The sequence below is a fragment of the Pseudonaja textilis genome, chromosome 1 (assembly GCF_049901715.1).
Source record: "Pseudonaja textilis isolate UNSWEBS1 chromosome 1, rPseTex1.2, whole genome shotgun sequence".
NCBI classification, from domain to species: Eukaryota; Metazoa; Chordata; class Lepidosauria; order Squamata; family Elapidae; genus Pseudonaja; species Pseudonaja textilis.
This window is the reverse complement of record NC_141990.1, coordinates 117,461,369-117,483,850: the sequence shown is the minus strand read 5'-3', so window position 1 is coordinate 117,483,850 and position 22,482 is coordinate 117,461,369. Positions and strand designations below refer to the sequence as shown.

General features: G+C 35.3%; 1 protein-coding gene across 1 annotated transcript in view; it reads left to right on the top strand.

Annotated features, from left to right (window-relative positions):
- Positions 1-22,482, top strand: part of COL19A1 (collagen type XIX alpha 1 chain) — a 205,055-nt gene that overhangs the window by 141,545 nt on the left and 41,028 nt on the right. The window contains exons 18-29 of the mRNA XM_087920538.1: positions 5,620-5,673; positions 11,966-12,010; positions 12,172-12,207; positions 14,111-14,164; positions 16,646-16,726; positions 17,163-17,216; positions 18,019-18,108; positions 19,390-19,434; positions 19,529-19,606; positions 21,614-21,649; positions 21,748-21,801; positions 21,893-21,946. Coding sequence (XP_087776664.1) covers positions 5,620-5,673; positions 11,966-12,010; positions 12,172-12,207; positions 14,111-14,164; positions 16,646-16,726; positions 17,163-17,216; positions 18,019-18,108; positions 19,390-19,434; positions 19,529-19,606; positions 21,614-21,649; positions 21,748-21,801; positions 21,893-21,946 — 681 coding nt within the window. The remainder of the gene's footprint in view (positions 1-5,619; positions 5,674-11,965; positions 12,011-12,171; positions 12,208-14,110; positions 14,165-16,645; positions 16,727-17,162; positions 17,217-18,018; positions 18,109-19,389; positions 19,435-19,528; positions 19,607-21,613; positions 21,650-21,747; positions 21,802-21,892; positions 21,947-22,482) is intronic.

Genomic DNA, 22,482 nt, shown 5'->3' with positions numbered 1-22,482 from the left:
AGTCACAGAAGTGTCCAAAAGACCCCAACATATTTTTGTTCAGTTATGATAATGTTAAATCTATAGACAGTCAAGCTATAATACAAAAATACAAAGTTTCTTATACAAGATACCCCTCTTAAAGTTTCTGGAGTATTTTGAACTTGAACTAACATTGTCTTAAGCAGCCTATCTTATTGTATTGTGATTTTAACCACTGGAATATATGAAGTAACCAGACTTCTTTGTGTGTTAAGAATGTTGTAAATATAGCATTCGTATTTAGCATTAAATGGGGTTTAGGTTGAGACTGGCATGAGTAGATTTTACAGAGCTAAGCCATACAATGGATGCTGTTTTTGTCTTCTGATTCTTTTTTAAAAATTGGATTGTGAATGTGTTTATGTTAATCAGGAAAATAATTGGAAACAGTTTGCTTACTCCAAGAATAGAGCTACTCCATCCAGATATATGGCGTTATTAAAATACAAGGAAAGCAGAAAAAGAAGGTGCTGATAGGCTTCTTGTTTGCCCTATTGTGTCTCCCTACCCAATGTGTTTGTATGGTCAATATGCAGTATTCATTTATATCATGGCAATAAAGCATTTCACGGGCAGGATGGAATAATCTAGAATAAGAGTTGGTCAGACTTATCCCATCTGAGCTGATCTTGAAAAAGCTGAGAACCATCAAACTGATTAATAATTAAATACAGTATACATGTTTTAAATAAATACTTGTTTTGATGGAAGACATATTATGATAGGTAAAGCTTTAAGTAAAATGAACAAATATATCTCATATAAGATTTCTCTGCCTCAGCTGCCATTATGCTTATCTCTCACTTCAAAAACAGACTTCTCTGGGTCCTGACAGAGTGGGAAGATCCATCTGTAATTACAGGCTTCAGTGAATAGACCTGCTAGAGGTGGATGATAAGTTGTTACAAGGGAAGTAAAAAATACCTTTTACTGAGATTGGTACAGGTTGATGTACCTTGGGTTATGGGAGTAATTATTATTCCTCATAATTATCCAACTAGGATGGGACATTTTCATCAAGCACTAAATAAATTCACGATTTCAGAAGTTACTGTGTAAAACAATAAATAGCAGAACAACAATTTAAAAACAAGTATTTATTTAAAACATCAATTTCCCAGCATCAGAAAGCTACCTGATGTTGAAGTTTGTTTGACATGTTTTGTAGTAAAGCCAGAGCATTGTTTACTCTTATTCTGATCCCGTTGGACCTCAGAGCCCAGACCTCTGGCTCTGACAAATGCTGAATTGTTTTATAATTATTGCACTGTTTGGGGGAACGTACTTAATTTCCAGACCTCTTAACAAGCCAAGAACAAACTGATATAATTTAGTAAACAGACCTGGTGACTTTGCTTAACCCACCATTCTATATGAGTTCTCTAATTCTCACTGGACTATGTTTAGGTTCCACAGAAGGAATAATCACTATAATTGCTTCTGTTCAAAACATAGTACTTCCCTGTTTACTTTTATGCTCTTCTTCAAATGCCTGTAAGAGTAGAAATTATGAACATAAATTGTGATTTTCTTTCTAGCACATTTTGGATATTATTTTACTGTCACTTATATTGTTTTAGAGATATTCCTTTTATTATATTGCTGTGAATCTATTTTATTCAATGTGTGAGTCATTTAAGCTGAAAAATTATTCAAGAAGCTCATTTTGAATGGAACAGCAGCTCCCTCTAGTGATTGTTTTCCTTCGTACTCTTATGTAGTGCTGAAAAATCTTCATTAACAGATCATCAAGCTATCTCACAAATAAGAAAGAACAAATGTTATTATAGTAATTAATTATCTAAACAAATTTGCCAAGTTTTTTTTAAGTGGGGATTTTTTTCACTGTATTCTCAGTAAAAGACATAATTCTGATTTGGTTTGGTATCTCTTTTTAAAATAATGATTTAGAGAATGATTTGAAAATCATGTTACAATGTAACTATTTTTCTATATGATAATACAATAAACCAGTACATGGCTATAGCGCTACACAAGAAGCAGAAAGATTGAGGCTCAAAATTATATTTCAATACCTTTGGTATTTTCATTCATTTTATTCATTGTAAAGCCTCTAAAGTACATATTAAACCAAATTTGGCTTTACTCATTTTTTTTTTCAGACATACCACATGCTACTATTCAAATATTATAGCAATGAAATGTCTAGATTTTGAGATCTGTAGTTTGTAGCAAAGTATATCATGATAGCATTGCCTTTGATTAGCTATCTGACAAAAAACTACATTTTAAACTAATTTTAACAAGTCCTTGTTTTTAACTAATTTTGAATTAATGATTCTTTCATCCCCATCTCATAAAAATAAAAGAAAATAATGCGCTGGTGTTATTCATATAATCACTCACTTGAACACAATCTATTATATATTTGTTGGAAAAGCCGCTATGTAGAATTCTAGGTCTGGGTGCCTCTAATTTTGATTAATTGGTCATAAATATTACTATTTAAATCAAATTAGGTGGCTGATTTCAAAAAGCTGAGTACGGCTGGGATCAGTGTAGGCTACTGGATAATACCACAAAACAAAACAAAAAATGCATGATTTTTCTAGACCAGAAATTACAGCCATTAAATAGAGTCCATTTGAAAGTATCAGGGTTGTACATTGGACTGGGAAGTCAAAAATATTCTGGAAGAAAAAAATAGCAAATATTTTCTATATCTATATATTCTATATTGCTAGTATAGTTGGGCATCTCCATGTAGTCCCTGGAATTAATATGGTTTCAAAGGTATTAAAAGCTCAAGAGCTAATCTGGACATTTGAAATAAAATTGAAGTCGTTAAAAATGGAGTTCCACTCAAAGAAAGCATTATTATAATACATTTAGTTGTACAACAAGTGATAGTTTCAACCAGTCCTCATACTTAAGGCTGGCACAGAGTCCCTAAGGCCCCATGGTTGCCATTTGTAATCTTCCTAGTGGGCTTCTAACAGGCAACACCAATGGGGAAGCTGGCAAGGAGCTGCAAGTCACAGCTACATGAGGTCCTTGCTTAACAAGTTGCCTCGTCCACACTTAATGACAGCAACTGGGACTGCCACAGCTGCTGTCACTAAATGGCATGACCACATATTTTTTTCGACTTAGAAATGTGTCACTTAATGAAATTTCAGGTCCCAATTAGTGTCATTAAGTACATTCCATGAGCTATATTAGCCATATTAGTTCTTGAAGGTGTAGACTACTCCTGAATAACAGAATATCTTGCAATATATAATGACCTAGCACCCATCATTACTGTTAGTCAAAATAGTTTAAAGTAGATGGACCAATCTATTTTAAGAGTATGGAGCACTAAGTTGTGCTAATATATATAAATATCTTTCATTGACAAGTTTGAAAATATAGTTCAACTTAATAGAGGTTTGCCTCCCTTTTTTCCCAAAATAATATTCTGCATGTTGAAAGTTTTGATTTTTAATAAATGTTTTGTCTATTGATTCTGACATAAATTATTTTGAGGGATATTAATACTATTTTTATTTTATTGCTGTGTGTAAGAAAGCATTTCCCGGTGTCTTCTACCTCCAGAAATATAGAACTGGGTTTTTTTTTATAGAAATGCACATCATATAGGTCTGATTTTTGATAAACAGGCACAAAACCCATTTATTCTAGCAGTGCTAGTGTACTTTCAGATGTAATAATAAATCAATAACATTTAATAATTTTGATTGTGGGCAGGAGTACTAATTCAAAATACATATATTTGAGTGATTATTGAGCTCTCTTTAGATGCAATTATCTTAATGTACAAAAAGAAGGAAAAAAGAAAAACACTAAAAAAACCCAGCATAAAGAATTAAGATAAATTATGTTTCTTATAAGAAATAATTTAGGTATCTTTTATATAGATCATTTAAATCTTAACCACGCAAAACAATATTGATCAATCTTTTCATTACATTCATAGATGTATATGTTTTATAAATAAAAAAGCAAACATATATCAATAATCAAGATTATAAATCTATTCCAATACTGAAGAATGGTCTTTTTTTTCCTTGCCTTTCTGTTTGAGAAACCATAAATCACAAGATAAGTGTTGTTGAGATTTCAGTAAATAATTCACATGCACTTTTTCATTTTTAAACCACAGTGGTCTTTCTAAAAGGTATTAACTTATTAAAATAGCACAATAGGACACCAAACCTATACTGTATGAATACCTATATTGTATTTAATAACACAGCCAGCCAGCTTTTTAAAATATTCATTTTTAAATATCCAGTTAATGTGAACAAGAATATTTTGTTAAACTTGTTTTAACTTAAGTTCATAAGAAATATTATTTTAAGTATTGTAGCCATTGATTAATTGATGTGAGAGATTCTAATCCTTTATTCCAGACTGCTTGAAAATAACTAATAGTATGTGATTAATCTTATTCAATTGTTTATTTAAGAACTGTGGATTTTGAATCAACTAATTATTCTGATATTGATAACAACTCTGTTCTAAATGCTGTTGATGCATTTGTATTTAATTGTGATTTGTAGTTCTAACAATTCAGATTTCTTTTGCAAATAAAGTAGAAAGTAGATTGTCAATAAACCTACTAATACCCCTAATTATCCATTCCTTCCTTCCTTCCAGAAAAAAAAAACCATGTGAATAAGAGTCAAAACTGTATTTCCAACACAAAATGTTGTAAATGTGCTATGCAACCTTTAATGCAGGAAATATAATGGCACTCTCATTAAAAATAGAGCCCAATCCTTGTCCTGAAGTCAAAGATATCATATAACATCTTCCTAATTGTGCAGTACTGTGCTTAGTTTTGGACTTAATAGTTTGCATTTCAAAAAGAAATTGAAATAAAAATATATGTGTAATGATAAAGATGAAAAATTAGATAATGCAAATCCAAAATCTGGGTTTTGTGATAGACAGGTAGGTAGGTAGATAGATAGATAGATAGATAGATAGATAGATAGATAGATAGATAGATAGATAGATAGATAGATATCTTACTGGTTAAGAAGATTGATAGAAATGATTACTTCAACTATTCAAGATTTTTTAGTCTTATTGATTCAGGAAGCTCTTCTGAGAGTCATTTCTTCTGGGCTATGTTTGAACTTCAGACAAGTTAGTAGGCCTTCTCCATGGTGAGCCCCTATTATGAAAAAGTTCTTTTAGCAGCCTGAATGACATCTTCTGTTAACATATTTCATAACATTGTTAATAATTTTCTTGTTTCATCAAATCTTTAGTTCTACCCATTGGCTAAAAATAAAGGTTCCTTCATTTAGGAATTTATATATTTGTATAAATATATGTGGTTTCTTTTCTGTTTTATGGGAGGCAGTGTTAACTTATTTTTTTCCCTTTATTCTTTATTTGTAGTATGCCAGTCAGGGTTGAATGGTTGGGTTGGTTAATAAATGTAGCAAATACATAAATGCATACATATGTTTTTTGCATGAAACATAAGTAATAATAAGATGATATGTGTTTGTCTTAAAGGTATCTTAATCAACTAACAGATTCACAGAATATATACTTCTAATGAAAAAAAATCTTCAAAGCTGACAAATTATATTCTTGATTTTTCTCCCTTCATTCTAGGGCCCTCCAGGTGTTTCAGGATTTCAATATTCCTTTAAAGGGCAGAATTATCAGGTATGGATATTATGGGTATTTCAGTATTATACAGTTCAGTAACTTACTATCTTCAAGAAGTATCTTAATATACTTATATTTTTTGCATGTGAAAAATCAAATTTTGTATTACAAAAATACTGATGAAATTCTTTGGAAGATAATTACTGATTTTCACATATTTAATACAAATGCAAATTAATCTATTTTATCAATAATGTTTCCATAGCAATACTAACCCTTTTAATTAAAATTGACTGAAGGAAAGGCACCTTTTATTTATTACACTTTTTATTTATTAATAATTTTTTTATACACCCACCTTCCCAACAAAGTGACTCACCTTGACAAGTTTGGTTGGTTTAGCTAGATAGGTTTAGGGTAAGTTTTATCCTATTCTCTGAAATCAGATTTATCTGAATTTATTTGTTGTTGTTTGTGATAATTATTTTAATTTTTAGCTTGTACATAGAGATGAAGGTGTAATAATATAGTAATATGTTTGGTTATATACAACTGCAAAATTCATTGGCAAAAGGAATATAGAAAATTAAGTACTGTACATTGTAGGACAATCTGCTGTTCTGAATCAATTCAGTGAAGCAACAAAACTTTTGCCTTTTGTCTAATTAACTCCTTTTAGATTTTTAAATAATGTTAGAAGGAAAATCTAATGAGTTAAGTGGTTTTGTCTCTAAATAATAAATTTTTGAGAATATAATTTCAATAAATTTGGAGTTTATATTCTGGTACTTCAGTGGCCTTATCCAAGTCCACAGTGTGATTAACATGGATTTGAAAACAAACTTGATGAAAATTTTAAAGAAACTTGAAAGAACAGGCTTTAATATGGATATATTCATTGCATTTCTGCATTTCAAAGAACATCTATTTTTGTGTCTTTTTCCATGACTGAAACCAACGGTGGACAGGATATACAAGTGAAACTCGAAAAATTAGAATATCGTGCAAAAGTTCATTTATTTCGGTACTGCAACTTAAAAGGTGAACCTAATATATGAGATAGACTCATTACATGGAAAGCAAGATAGTTCAAGCCATGGTGTGGCATAATTGTGATGATTATGGCTTACAGCTCATGAAAACCCCAAATCCACAATCTCAGAAAATTAGAATATTGTGAAAAGGTTCAATATTCTAGGCTCAAACTGTCCCACTCTAATCAGCTAATGAAGCCATAACACCTGCAAAGGGTTCCTGAGCCTTTAAATGGTCTCTCAGTCTGGTTCAATAGGAAGCACAATCATGGGAAAGACTGCTGACCTGACAGTTGTGCAGAAAACCATCACTGACACCCTCCATAAGGAGGGAAAGCCTCAAAAGGTAATTGCAAAAGAAGTTGGATGTTCCCAAAGTGCTGTATCAAAGCACATTAATAGAAAGTTATGTGGAAGGGAAAAGTGTGGAAGAAAAAGGTGCACAAGCAGCAGGGATGACCGCAGCCTGGATAGGATTGTCAGGAAAAGGCCATTCAAAAATGTTGGCGGCTTTCACAAGGAATGGACTGAGGCTGAGTCAGTGCATCAAGAGCCACCACACAGACAGATCCTGGACATGGGCTTCAAAGGTCATATTTCTTTTGTCAAGCCACTCCTGAACAACAAACAACATCAGCAGTGTCTTAGCTGGGCTAAAGAAAAATAGAAGTGGTCTGTTGCTCAGTGGTCCAAAGTCCTCTTTTCTGATGAGAGCAACTTTTGCATCTCATTTGGAAACCAAGGACCCAGAGTCTGGAGGAAGAATGGAGAGGCACACACTGCAAGATGCTTGAAGTCCAATGTGAAGTTTCCACAGTCTGTGTTGATTTGGGGAGCCATGTCATCTGCTGGTGTTGATCCACTGTGCTTCATTAAGTCCAGGGTCAACGCAGCCGTCTACCATGAGATTTTGGAGCACTTCATGCTTCCTTTTGCAGACAAGCTTTATGGGGATACTGACTTCATTTTCCAGCAGGACTTGGCACCTGCCCACACTGCCAAAAGCACCAAAGTCTGGTTCAATGACCGTGGGATTACTGTGCTTGATTGGCCAGCAAACTTGCCTGACCTGAACCCCATAGAGAATCCATGGGGCATTGCCAAGAGAAAGATGAGAGACATGAGACCGAACAATGCAGTAGAGCTGAAGGCCGCTATTGAAGCATCCTGGTCTTCCATAACACCTCAGCAGTGCCACAGGCTGATAGCTCCCATGCCACGCCACATTGAGGCTGTAATTGCTGCAAAAGGGGCCCAAATCAAGTACTGAGTACATATGCATGCTTATACTTTTCAGAGGTCTGATATTGTTCTATGTACACTCCTTGTTTTATTGATTGCATGTCATATTCTAATTTTCTGAGATTGTGGATTTGGGGTTTTCATGAGCTATAAGCCATAATCATCACAATTATGCTACATCATGGCTTGAACTATCTTGTTTTGCATGTAATGAGTCTATCTCATATATTAGTTTCACCTTTCAAGTTTCATTACTGAAATAAATGAACTTTTGCATGATATTCTAATTTTTCGAGTTTCACCTGTATATTTGGGTCTAGTAAGATAGATCTTTGGGTGGTTTGCAGATTAGAACTTCTTAATCCTTGTCCTGAAATAACGTTGCTAAAAAGAAATGGGTGGCAGGAAAGTAATCTTTTATATGAAAAGAGTTAAAAACTTGACTTTTGACAAATTACTAAATTCATAAAAATGCTTGCCAAACTGATCCAGTATTTGGTGCTGATCTTCCCTGGGTAACTGTGAATTTCTAGTAAGAAACAAAGTTGATTATACAATTCAGAAATTTGCTCATTTTTGATAATTAAATTAGATGTTCTGCTGCAATGTGAGAAGGTTGGGAATTACAGATGAAACATTCGTTTCTTTCTGACTACCATTTTGTCTCATCCTGACAATCTACAAGAATTCTTTTTAAATGTCCAAATTAGAACATTTCTGGAAAACATAATCTAATGGTTATTTTGTAGTTTAAGCACAACATCAATGAACAGGTTACATCATTTGGCTATGACTTTTAATCCCTATATTTAAATTAGTCTTTCAGAAATAGGGCTTTTGTAATATTTAATCACCTAGCTTTAATACATTGAAACAGTTGGCAGCCTTTGGGTTTTCTTAAAAACAAGCTCTCTTGTCATCTCTTGGGTTAACATTTGTTACAATAAATTCAAACTTTTACTATTCATTTGCTTATCTACACAGATTTAACAGATAATCAGAGTTGGAAAGGACCTTATAGGTCATCTAGTCCAACCCCCCACCCAAGCGGGAGACCTTACACCATTTCTGACAAATGGCAGTCCAATCTCTTCTTGAAGGTCTCAAGTGATGGCACTCCCACAACTTCCGAGGGCAAGCTGTTCCACTGGTTGATTGTTCTCACACAAAACCCTATGTGACACATCTTCAATCATTGTCTTTTGTTTGATTGACTCTGAGTTTGTTTCTCATATTCCAGAGCTAAAGATTTGTCTTACACCTTGTTTAACCACTTCTCTTTCTTTCTTTCTGTGAAGAAAGATCCATTTTGAATATTCTTTCTTTGGAGCCTTAATTCCATGGAAGTTTTATAATCAGCTTCCATTCTGTAGTAAAAGTCATACAGTGCATTTTTCAGCTACACTCAGTTCTTCAAAGCTGTGAATATAACCATTCCTTATTTAGTGACAATTTCAAGTAGTGACCATTCAAAATATGTTAGTAGTTAAAAATATTTTTCAACCATTGTGTGCATTTATGACCATATTTCAGGCACCCAACAAAAATGTATGCCAGAGGGAGAAATGCTGGGATAGCTGCATGAAAAAACTATCTAAATGAGATGGCACCCAGTGATCTTCCCAATCTCTCTACCTCTCTCTCCCCTATATTTTTTTCATTTTTCTCTTAAAATCACTGAAATTTTAACCATTGTACTCCTCTGATCCATTCAATACCATCAAAACTGTAATAAACTTTGATAGCTATAATTTTCCAATCTCTATTTCATTATTTTTCTAGTACTTTCATCGTTCCTTTTTGGTACTTTCTCATTTTCTGTCTCTTTCTATTTTCGCTACTGTTAGTAATTGTGCTTTACTAATTACACCAATATATTAACCTTAGATTTTTTTTAAAAAAATGTATTAAATAAAATTGAGTTATTTTATCATACATTTGTATGAATGAGCTCATTTCCCCAGTCTGCGGAAAAACAGTTTATGACCAGCTGTATGCAAACAAATTGCCAAAGATCACTATGTTTCTGGGTTGTTAGGGTTAGGGTTACAAGTCGATAGCTTTTGCTGTATTTTATACCAACTGCTCAATAGATTGAACTGCTTCAGTTTTTTGTTTCAGTTTTTTAAAGAGCTGCTTTATATTTCTTAATCCTTTGTACCTAGAAAATTAATTATATCCAGGCATTTTTTTCTTCATTATGTATAACTTGCTTCTTGCAATCATTCTTAGTATATTTTGCATATTTTAGTAGCCTCTTAATTCCTATTTAAGATTAAGTTTGTGGCAGGTGACATGAACCCTAGTTGAGGTCCTCAGGATATGATATGCAACCGTCTGCCAGATTCATGTTTCTTACAATTATAAGACCTTTCAGATTCCTATGCCTTATCAAGTTTCCCAGTTAATATCTTCTGGCAAAACATGGGGGCCAGCTGTTTAGCCTTCAAGAAATTAATCATCTTTTAACCCTCATGTAGTGTACGAATACACTCCTTCCTTCAGCTGTCCAATGCAAAACATTTAATGATTTATTCTCAAGCCAACAACTTTCCAGAAAAGAAGCGCTAAGTTTAGTATTTAGAAAGATGATTTATCAGGCTAAACTTCAGCTTTAAGTACTTAGACTTTCTGGAACCAGGGTTTCAGGTTGCAACAGTGACCCAAGTTTTCAAGTCCAGAGATGAACAAATTAATCTAAAAGCAGTATAATATTAATTGAGAACAATTTGCTCTTGTTAATAGCCAGAAATTTGTTTATACTAACAAATCATTGAAACAATGTTTTTACCTAAAAGAATGACACCCTTGAATTTTATGAACTGTTTCTTATCCACACGATCCACATGATAATAATCCATGATTATTACCCACAGAAAAATCAGATCAGAAAACTGTTATTAATATTCTTAAAAATAGTTTATACTATAATTCGGTTTACCTAGCATGTCAGTTAAAGATATCAATTTCAACTGAAATCAATTCTGGAGATTTAAAAAATCTAACAAATATGTGCATGAAAACCATGTATATATTGTGTACATGGGGGAGAGCATGCACATATGCACAAAACACAGATACATGCAGAAACAGATTTCTCAAAGGGAAAATACCAGGAAGAAAGATTAAATGAATGTTATACTTTAAAATAAATTTCCAATATATGTTATGTTATTTATACATACATACATATACCTATACGCACATATACATACATATATTCATAATTTTATTGCATGAATTTATATGCTACCCAGTTGCAAGGAGTCTACAGTATATATAACAACACAAAACCCCAGCATCTTTCAATCTCCTCTCATACAACTGTCACAGCTATAACACTGAACATTATTAAAATAAAAGTTTGTTCATTTTTCCAAATGCCAAAAATGAATGAGAAGCTAAGCTCTTCTACAGTGTCAGTGCCACCACAAAGATGGTTTGCCTCTGTCCCTGATCTCCTTGGTTTCCCATAGGATGAGGATCCTGAACAATCCTTATTGAAGGATCACACAGGATGGGTGGCTTCTAGTCAAATGAGACAGTCCCAAAGTAAGTGGAAGTGAGTTATAGTTGTAGTACCTTATAAAAAAAATTACCAGTTTGAATTGAACAGGGAAAGATAATCAGCAATCAATATAGTAATCATTAATATAGAAGTTATTCTGCCAAAGTAGGTTACTGCATCCAGGGCACCACATTGTGAGCCAATATATCATTCATACAACACTTCCCCTCACACACAACTAAGACATATCACATACATATATACAATTTTATTTTGAGAATAAGCAATACTGAACTCTGTTGGCATGTTACCCTTGACTTTTAAAACACTTTTTTAATTTGAAGTAATTTGAAATATGTCAGCTACATTCATTTGGAAATGCAGAGACACATATATTGCTATTCTAAATATGATTCCTCAATATTTAGATTGCAATTATATAGTGTAAATTGATCATGAAAAGAATATTGGATAACCATTATGAAGAGGAAGATTTGGGGAAATTGATCTCTGATTTGTTAACAAATTAGAAAGAATTAATCTTTATTTTCTTTTTTTGGGAAAGAGTCTTCGAGATGAAAAGGGATTAAAAGGTGCAAAAGGAGAAAAAGTAAGCAATCAATTGCTATTAATAATTATGATTGTTTGGCTTATTTTCTGGAAAGTAGAAGTGGGTTTCATTCTTGCCAAAACCTTTAGAAATAGAGAGCAAATCTGGATTTGAGAAAAAATGTCCTGGTACTTACTGAGTTTACTTGTACTCTTTCACAGGGAGAACCTTCTGAAAAAGGAGAAAAGGGAGATTCAGTAAGTACAGCTCAAAATTCCTTTTATGTTTACAGGATCTTGTGAATACTTCTAATACTTGTCAATACATTTAGAATTTCTTTGTAGATAAAATGTGAAGTTTGTGTGTTATCAGCATGCCAAGTAACTGCAATTATAGGAAGATAGAGTGTAATATAGTTTGGACAATTATCTCTAGAAGAGGTCCGTGTCTTGGAGAAATCAATTCATGACCTACGGTATCTATTGGTTGCACTTGTATTTTTTCATATCTTTTTCTATACATGAGACATTTGCATAAGCATCTATGCTTGGATTCCAGTTACGCAAATATTTTTGAAATTATATTATTTTCATATTTGGAATTCAGTACCTTAGATTTTAAATGTATAGGCCTTATGGAAATGCTACATCCAGTTGTGAACATCTGACAAATTTGGGGACTAAATTTGTTGTCAGTACTATATGTAATACAATTATCATGTAATATAAATTAATTTCACCTTGCCAGATTTACAGATCAAAGGATTAATTTGCTCCAGAAGTATTTGTGAGGGGATGCCAGTACCTTAATTACTGATCTGAGCAAAGGACTATTTTCTTCATTATTAACTGATGATTGATCATGATTACTTCCGGTGAAAGTGATAAATTATATCCAATATTACCCTTATTCTGGAGCATGTTCCCTATGCTTCTAGAAGTTTACAAACACCAAGGTTAAATTTTAGCCATATGGGAACAAAAATGACTAAGTGATGATACCACTTTTAGATAACAAGATCTGGACAAGCATACATATGTAACATTTGCACATCTGCAAAGAAAACAGTTCAAAAATTGTCTAATAACTAGAACTACAAACCAAAAACTGGAGATACACAAAAGCCTTTACCTAGATCAGGGGTCAGGGAACTTTTTTACCTCTTACCCCCCAAAAAATTTATAAACGCAGACGTTACCCCTCCCGGCCTCCCCCCCCGGCCACCTCAGGCTGCTGACACATAATTTGGAGGTCGAGGCGGGAGGAGGTGCCCCCCCCGCGGCTGGGAAGAAGGCGGGATAGCTCGCTCCAGGGAATGAAATGTCACCAGGCTTCCCGAGGGCTTCTGGGAATTTTCTCGGGGCCAAGGCGGCAGTTGCAGGTGCCTCTTCGCTTCCTGTGTGCCTGGCAGTGATGAGAGGCTTCGGGGAGGGAGCCGGGCTGGCTGGCTAGTTGGCAGGCAGGCAGGGCCTGGGGCGAGGAAGCGGGAAGGGAGGATGATATTTGGGAGCCACGGTGACACAAACTGCGCGCAAGCGTGCGGTCATCGCAGCGCGGGGGAAAGCGTCCCTTTTCCCAAAATGCTCTGCCCTATGCCAGAAGCTCGCCTTCCCCTAAAAAACGGGCGGTGCGGCTCTTGCAGAATCTAGCCTGGAGTCATTTCCGACCCAGGAAACAAGGGTGGGGTGGAGGGGATAAATTTGCCTCAAGGGTGTTTTAATAACTGCTGCTATGCCGATAGTTCCGCCATTGGCCAGCGCAACCTCCTCATTACCCCCAGATTTTCACTTTTACCCCATTTGGGGTAATTTACCCCTGTTCCCTGACCACTGACCTAGATAATAAGATTGCCATGATCTTGATTTGTCATCCATATTTATGCAAAGCCATGGATCCCAAGGGCCACCTCTACAATAAGTGGCTAGGCTGCTGTATGTAAATAAAAACCACCCACTAGCATATCACTGAACATATTGCAAAGAGATTATACGGATAGGTTCTGGAGTTAAACTACTTGACTTGCAAATGATTTCATTTCCATTTTTAGAGTAAAATTTATGTATAGGCATTAGAAATATACTGTAGTGTTTCATTAGTATATATACTTACCAGCTCTACATTTTCATCTCTAAACTTACCTTTCTTAAAATGTTGTTTTAGGGTGAAGCAGGGGAGCCTGGTCCTCCAGGATCTATTGGAAATCCAGGACCTCCAGTATGTAAATTATATTTAATGAACAGTGTACAAATTTCTCTTAGAATTTAATAATGGGAACACCATCGATAGCCAGTTCTATTGTCCTATAAATGATTTAAACTCTTGTATGTTTCCATCTCTGTATGTTCCTAACTGAAACTGTAACAAAATGCCAAAATATATTTAAAATATATAGATGTTCATAGTATTCCTAGTAGCATTTTAAAAGTTAAATCCGACAATAGTTGAACTAATATAGAAAATGTATAAAATGTCATAATAATCTTCCATAACAGTTTTAAAATCCTACAACTGGTTGTAGTTGAACATATGTTTATACAATTGTACATTTGGAAAGGTCTTTGAGATTGTTGTTCAATTACCATAGATACCTAAGTTTTCCAAGTTTTCCTCATTCCACTTTTTAAAGATAGTGACAACTTTATTCTCGTACAATCTTTTAAATTGTCATAATTCCTCCAGAAGTCCTCAAAGTTTATCAAGAGAAGTGTTCTGCTAAACTACAGTAACCAAATACTCCATCCTTAGTGCAATGTATTTCAGCAAGTGCAATGTATTTCAGCAACATCTGGAGGCTCACAGATTTTCCACCCCAAACTAAAGTTTAGTATGCAATTTCTTCTCCAAACAAAGAACATGCCTTTTATTTCATTCTATTTGCAGAATAATATGTGTTTTAACTTTCAATTTGCATAGGTAGTCACAGGCAATCAACAGAAAACCTACCAATTAAAATAAAACTAAAATAGGTTTCTAAAGATGTAAGCAAAATAAGACATCAGGTTGAAATAATAAAATCAATGTCAGCCAAATTATTAGAGATGACTAGATTACATGAAGGGAAGCATCAATTTCAGAGGCAGGAATAGCTCCATGCCATGAACATTTTATAAGAGTGATACCACAGCTGAAAAGCCTTTTTTGTTTAATACCCATATTTTTTCATAAAGTGGAGAAGTATGAGGACAGCTTCTGAAAATTACTATAGGTAGTCCTCGATTTACAGCAGTTCATGACCATTTGAAGTTATAACGGCACTGAAAAAAGTGACTTATGATCATTTTTCACACTTACGACCATGGTAGCATCCCCGTGGTCATATGATCAAAATTTAGACACTTGGCAACTGACTCATATTTATGTGTCCCAGAGTCATATGATCACCTTTTGGGACCTTCTGACAAGCACAATCAATGGGGAAGCCAGATTCACTTAGTTGGGTTATTAATTTAATAACTGCAGTCATTTACTTAACAAATATGGCAAGGAAAGTCATAAAATGGGGCAAAACTCACTTAACAAATTGTGGTAGTTGAGGACTACCTGTACTGGAATAAATTGCGTCACTTCTATTTCCCATGTTTCTTAAAAACTGAAAAGAAGTCTCCAACTAATCCAAGATCAGTTTGGAAATTTAGTTTTCTTCCTTGTCTCAGGAATTGACAAGAGGTCCTTGAATTCAGACAGAGGAACACTTAACTCTAGATAGTCCTTGTTTAGTGACCAGCAACTCATTAAGTAAAGCAATTGCTAAGTGAAACGTCATGATTCAGCGATTTTACTTCAACGTTGCTTTCTTTTACAGATTTGTGAAGGTCATAAATGCAAGGATTGGTCACAAAGTTATCTTTTAATTACCATAGTAACTGAATCATTGCTAAATCACTCACTAAATGAGGACTACCTGTATTAACTTTTCTGTTGCATGTGGTGTGGCTTCTGGAAATCAGATACTCTTCTAGTTAGAATACCGTATTTCCCCATGTATAAGCACCCCCTTTGTATAAGCCACCCCCCCAATTTTTGGACTGTGAAGTTTTGAAAAAAATATTTTATTAGAGAAACAAGTTATGAAGAAAGAAAATTTACAAAGAAACAAAATTCAACGTCTAGATCTACAACTTCGGTCATGACGCCGAAAGCGGTGCGGGCGACGCTAGCAATCTACGCATCGGAACGAGAGTAGGAACGAAGCATTCAGGCCGATGCCTAGCGTATGCATTTCTATCGCGTACTCGCACTCGTAATCATATCATCACGTACAATTTTTACAAAAAAGTATAGCATACTGCTGGAAAACCAGTTTATTCCTACTTTATTATTTTATGCATTTTTCACGTATAAAAAGTGTACCTGCTTTGTATATGCCACCCCCCTACTTTTTGGGCTTGAAAATTTTGGAAAAAAGGGGTGGCTTATACATGGGGAAATACGGTAGACTGTTTTTCTCTTTTGCATGTAAATGTTAGCAAAATCAGAATATTAGACTATTTTGGTGCCAATTTTTGTATATTAATTTTTGTATCTTTAAACAGTAAAAAATTTTATATCTGTTACTCCAAAGAAGCTAGCATTTTTATGTATTTTCTTCAAATATATCTCTTTATTAAAAAGAACAGTATAAATATATGGACTTTTTTTTTCTTCTTTTTTTTCTCCCTTTTCTAAAAATTGCATACTGTTATCATAATATTCTAGGGATTTCCAGGACCACCTGGCCCCAGAGGATCTTCAGGACAAATGGCAAGTATCATTCTGCTCTTTGTAAGAATTATTCAAGTAAAATATTAACCAATGAAGTAATAATATTAAACTATTGGTGATCTCCTTTTACAAGGAAGTAATCAATGTGCAAAGATTTAGAACCAGGCATACTGAGGTGTTCCATGAGAACAATTTATGATTTCGCTCATCCCATCAAGTGTGGTAATAAATCACTAAGGCAGGCAGTCTTTATATCACCACAACAATGGCTGGCTGACTCTGTAAAATCGCTACTGTAGAAGGCCTCAGTGGCTTTATTGCTACACTTCTGGGTAGTTACGAATATGCCATTCTATTTCTGCGTCTTTGTACTGTTACTAAGAAGGTCAGCCTTAATAATTATTTTAACAGCTTACAGTACAAATGTAGATTGACATATATTTTTTTTGGTTCAAAAAACATTTGTTCCAGAAGAATGAAGCTATATAATTTTCTTTTTTTAATTGGCTAGGGTTTATCAGGAGAACATGGAATACCTGGAAAACCAGGAATTAAAGGAGAAAAGGTAATTTTTAAACTAATATCCATAATTCCATGTATTTTCAATACTTTTGTTCCAATTATTGTATGGGTGTTACCTTGTCCCTCTCACATATGTTAAATATTCCATATTTTTGCTATCCTATTTGTTGTAAAAAAAAATACTGCAATGAATATTTTTAAACTAAGGCAATATTTCAAATTCAATGGTAAATTTTGAGTTAGTTTAGAACTATCAAGGGAGCAAAAGTAATATCTGGCTCCATTCATTTCTCCAAATGTTTAAAATGAGAGACTCCAAAAATTTCTATCATACTGTAATTTTAATGGTTTCAATAAAATTAATAGAAAATTATTACATTTTCTTTTAAATGAAATTAAATCTACTTTTTACCTAGCATCAGCATCACTTTGTCTTAGTTTTATTCATTTTAGGAGTTGACTTTACAGCAAAGCAAAACATGATAATCTCCCCTTCCCCTTTGCCAAAAAGCAGCCAGAAAATGGCTGCAATTTTAGAAGTCTCCAGGAGAGATTTGTTCTTTTGTTTTTGGAGAGTTTCAACGTTGGAATGGATTTTTTTTTTTAAAAAAATCTTGCTAAGTACAAGCAATCCCATTAAGTCCAGCAACAAGGATGATATAAAAATTAATTGACTGAGGTTAATTGGGAATATACCTGAAAAAGTGGCTACCTATATTGACAAGTGGTTTGACAACACAAGAAGAATGTGGAGATAAAATAACTGAGTAAATTTAAATATGATACATTAACCTGGCTCTTGTAACTTCCTATCAATTAGCATTGTCTTCATCTATATTACATAGGGAGACTCTGGTGGAATCATAGGCCCACCTGGGCCTCCAGGTTCGAAAGGTGACACAGGGCCTCCAGGATTAAGTCTTCCAGGAAAACCAGTAAGTATCATTATGTATTCTACTGCAGAAAAGACTATGAAATCAACAGAAGAAAAATTCCGACCTCAAGTGGAATTATCAAGCATTGCATATACTATTTCGTTCAGGACAAGCAATGTTATGTAGAGTTCAGAAAGGAGAAAGAAATTATATGTCAAAGAATTCAAAAGCAAAATTCAAATTCAAAATTCAAAAAGAATTCAAAATTCAAATTCATAAGAAAAAGGAAAGTAGTTTTCACCAACACTATTTATTATATCTCTCCCTACCTTTCTATTCTTGCAAGCCATCCTTTCTTCCACCATCACCATGTCCATAGAACATTTCATGCAGCTTTGGGGCAACCATGACCTGGATGATTGAGAATTTTCATAAACACAATACCCATTGTTCTTTTACCCAGCATTGAGCATTTTCAAAGATATGCTTGTGTAACTTAGAGCCATGAGTAATGAGCCTTTTGAAAAGATCTCTCTGCGGCAAATAGATGCAGATAACTAAATTTTGTAAGCTATTCAGTTCTATACTTTTCTAGACTTCCCCCACCATGATTCCCTTTGTTACTTCTCATAAATAATTAGCTCATCAATTATTGTGAAATTAAAACAGTAGTGAATAATTATCATTATAAGATATCTTATTTGGTTTTGCACAATTTAAGACACACCTGTGTCTTAAATTAGATTTTTTTTCCTGTCAATTTAAGAATTCTTATTATTTTCTAATTACACAAAAATATTTATTTATTTCACGTATTTGAACTGCCCATGTTCCTCATGGAGGGTCTCTGGGCAGTGTACAATAAATATTAAAATACAAAAACAGCATATAAAACTTAAATTAAAAAATTTAGAATTTGAAAGGAGGCAAGGATGATTAAGATCTGCTACAACTAGTTCAAAAGGTGAAGAAGGGCTCTCAGGGCACCAACCAGCCCCACAGCTCCTCTAAGCTCCCCAAATGAGGCTGAAGAGCCATGTTTTAACTCCTTTCTGGAAGGCCTCTGCAGCATCTGCAACATACCTTATCTGCCAGATGGATGGATTGATGTATTGGAAAAAAGACAGTTCCCATAGGTAGCCTGGTCCTATGTCATGTAGGGCTTTATAGGTCACAACCAACCCGTTAAATTGGACCCCAAAGCAAACTGGCATGCAATACAATTCATGAAGCAAAGGTTTTACATGCACCCTTCTTGGGGTATCCAGAATTGCTTGTATGGCCTCATTCTGGCCTAATATACAAACTTTTCTCTCTTCATCTCCCCCCCACCTATTTTAGGGATTAGCTGGCATTCCTGGGACAATAGGTCCACGAGGGCCTAAGGTAGGGAAAGCCTATTCTAATTCTGTATTTTAATTGTTTGGAGTCCTGCTTTTATTCCAAGTTTTTTTTAAACAAAGGCTTGTTCTTTTATCAGGGAGAAAGAGGGCTCCCTGGGGTACAAGGTCCTCCAGGAGAGATAGGGTCAGCAGGGAATGGAACCCCAGGACTACCTGTAAGTACAAAATTTGTTTTGTGCTCCTTTCACCCCGTTATTAACATGGATGTTTTTCTGTAATTGCTTCATTGATGCAACACGGATGGCAATTCTACCTGTAACGTATGATTGTGTATGTGTATTTTTCTTTTCCTCTGTAAAGAAATGATAAAACGGGTCTTGGCTGATCCCACTTCTACACTTGCTAGCACAGTGGTCAGGGAACAGGGGTAAATTACCCCAAATGGGGTAAAAGTGAAAATCTGGGGGTAATGAGGAGGTTGCGCTGGCCAATGGCGGAACTATCGGCATAGCAGCAGTTATTAAAACACCCTTGAGGCAAATTTATCCCCTCCACCCCACCCTTGTTTCCTGGGTCGGAAATGACTCCAGGCTAGATTCTGCAAGAGCCGCACCGCCCGTTTTTTAGGGAAGGCGAGCTTCTGGCATAGGGCAGAGCATTTTGGGAAAAGGGACGCTTTCCCCGCGCTGCGATGACCGCACGCTTTTGCGCGCAGTTTGTGTCACCGTGGCTCCCAAATATCATCCTCCCTTCCGCTTCCTCGCCCCAGGCCCTGCCTGCCTGCCAACTAGCCAGCCAGCCCGGCTCCCTCCCCGAAGCCTCTCATCACTGCCAGGCACACAGGAAGCGAAGAGGCACCTGCAACTGCCGCCTTGGCCCCGAGAAAATTCCCAGAAGCCCTCGGGAAGCCTGGTGACATTTCATTCCCTGGAGCGAGCTATCCCGCCTTCTTCCCAGCCGCGGGGGGGGAGGGCACCTCCTCCCGCCTCGACCTCCAAATTATGTGTCAGCAGCCTGAGGTGGCCGGGGAGGGGGAGAGGCCGGGAGGGGTAACGTCTGCGTTTATAAATTTTTTGGGGGGTAAGAGGTAAAAAAGTTCCCTGACCCCTGTGCTAGCATGTCTGAATAGAATGACTAAATAAAGTTGTTCCTGTTTGGGTTTTCTGACTAGCAAGGGAATGGAGACAAAAGAATTATATATTGCTGCCTAGCAAGGCAATTGTTCCTGTCTCTTCCCAGAGTGCAACTAAGCCAGAAGCACAGTTCCACACATATCTACTTAAGGATAAAAATGCCTTTGGGTCATATTATTCTCCCAAGCATGTCATTTGAAGTGGAGTAGTTTTGGAATTTTTTCTCTCTGTTATTTTATACAGTTATGAATGTCATGTTTTGTATATTTTACATTTGCATTTAAGTCTTAAATCAGAGAATAAACTGTTCTCTTCAGCAAGGGTTCTTAAATTCCAGAACCCCCTAAAAGAAAAGATGAATTTTTGTAACCATCCCACGTCAATGTAAATAAGTAATAGCTCAGTAAATAATAATTTTAAAAACTGCTATCAGAGGTTTTTGACAGATGGTCTGAGGCTATAGGTATTTTGATAGCTTTCTTGCTATGCCTGTAGAGTTTGATTATTCATCCTCTAAGCTGCTAATAACTACACAAAGGGTCTTGAGAAATATCTTGAGAAACTTTACTCAACAGTAAAATGTTAATAGGGATGCATATGAAAGGAGTGCATAGGTGGGTGGATGGATGGATGGATGGCTAGATGGATGTTAAAAAAATTTATTCCTCCCTCACTTACAAGGAGCCATGTCTTCAGAGTAGAGTGCCTCACTGCAAAGATTTGCAGAATCTCTAAGCGGAGCAAGAAAAACTCCATACTAAGATCTCTGAGGGAAATTTTCAATCTGAATGGATGGTACTAAATTAGGCTCAACAATGATCTGACTGGTAAAAGCAGCTTCCTATGATGATTTCCAATATCATATTCTGCTGTAATCAACAGATCTGACTGAGAAGAATCTCAGCCTTAAGTGAAACATTTGTGCTGATGAATAATCAGACATGAGATCCAGCACTATCTGAACCTCATTGGATTTTTTACTTGGGCAAGTTTTCAATAGCAATAATAACCCCCTTTTTGACGCAGATGAAGATGAGGATGAGGATGATGATGATGATGATTGTATTCACTCATTGCTTTGTTTTTCAGGGTCTTAAAGGGCCTCCTGGGACACCAGGATTCCAAGTAAGATATTTCATATGAAATTTGGGTCAATATTTTTATTGTGCTTACTATTGTGTAAGTCTTCCTTGATACTGATGCTCCAAATGTTCCTTCTGTAGGGACCAAGAGGGCCTCCTGGATTACCTGGGACTCCTGGAACTCCTGGCCTTGATGTAAGTACTAATAAATACATGATAGTAATAACTTCTTGAACAGAAGCAATACAACAACAACAAACTCTGCCCTGTTTTTATGCACATTTAGGGTATTCCAGGACGAGATGGAAAGCCAGGAATCCCAGGCCCTCCAGGTGACCCAGTATGTATATAAACTAACTAGACTCTCTTACACTGAAGGCAATCACTAAAATTTGAATACAGATAATCCTCAACTTACAACAGTTGATTTAGTGACCTTTCAAAGTTACAATAGCACTGAAAAAAGTAACTTATGACCACTTTTCACATTTACAGCCATTACAACAACCTGATCAAAATTTAGGTGCTTGGCAACTGACTCATTTTTACGAACCTTGCAGTTGCAATGTCCCATGGTCATATGATCACTTTTTGTGATCTTCTGACAAGCAAAGTCAATGGGGAAGCCAGATTCACTTAACAATTGCATTACTAACTTAATAACTACAGTGATTAGTTATTGACTTAGCAACTGGAAAAAAAGGTCATAAAATGGGGCTAACTTAACTTAATAACTGTCTCACTTAGCAGCAGAAATTGGGGCTCAATTGTGGTTGTAAGTTGAGGACTACATACATATACATACATACATGTGTGTATATATATATATATATATATATGCACACACATATATATATAAAACTTAAGAATATATGT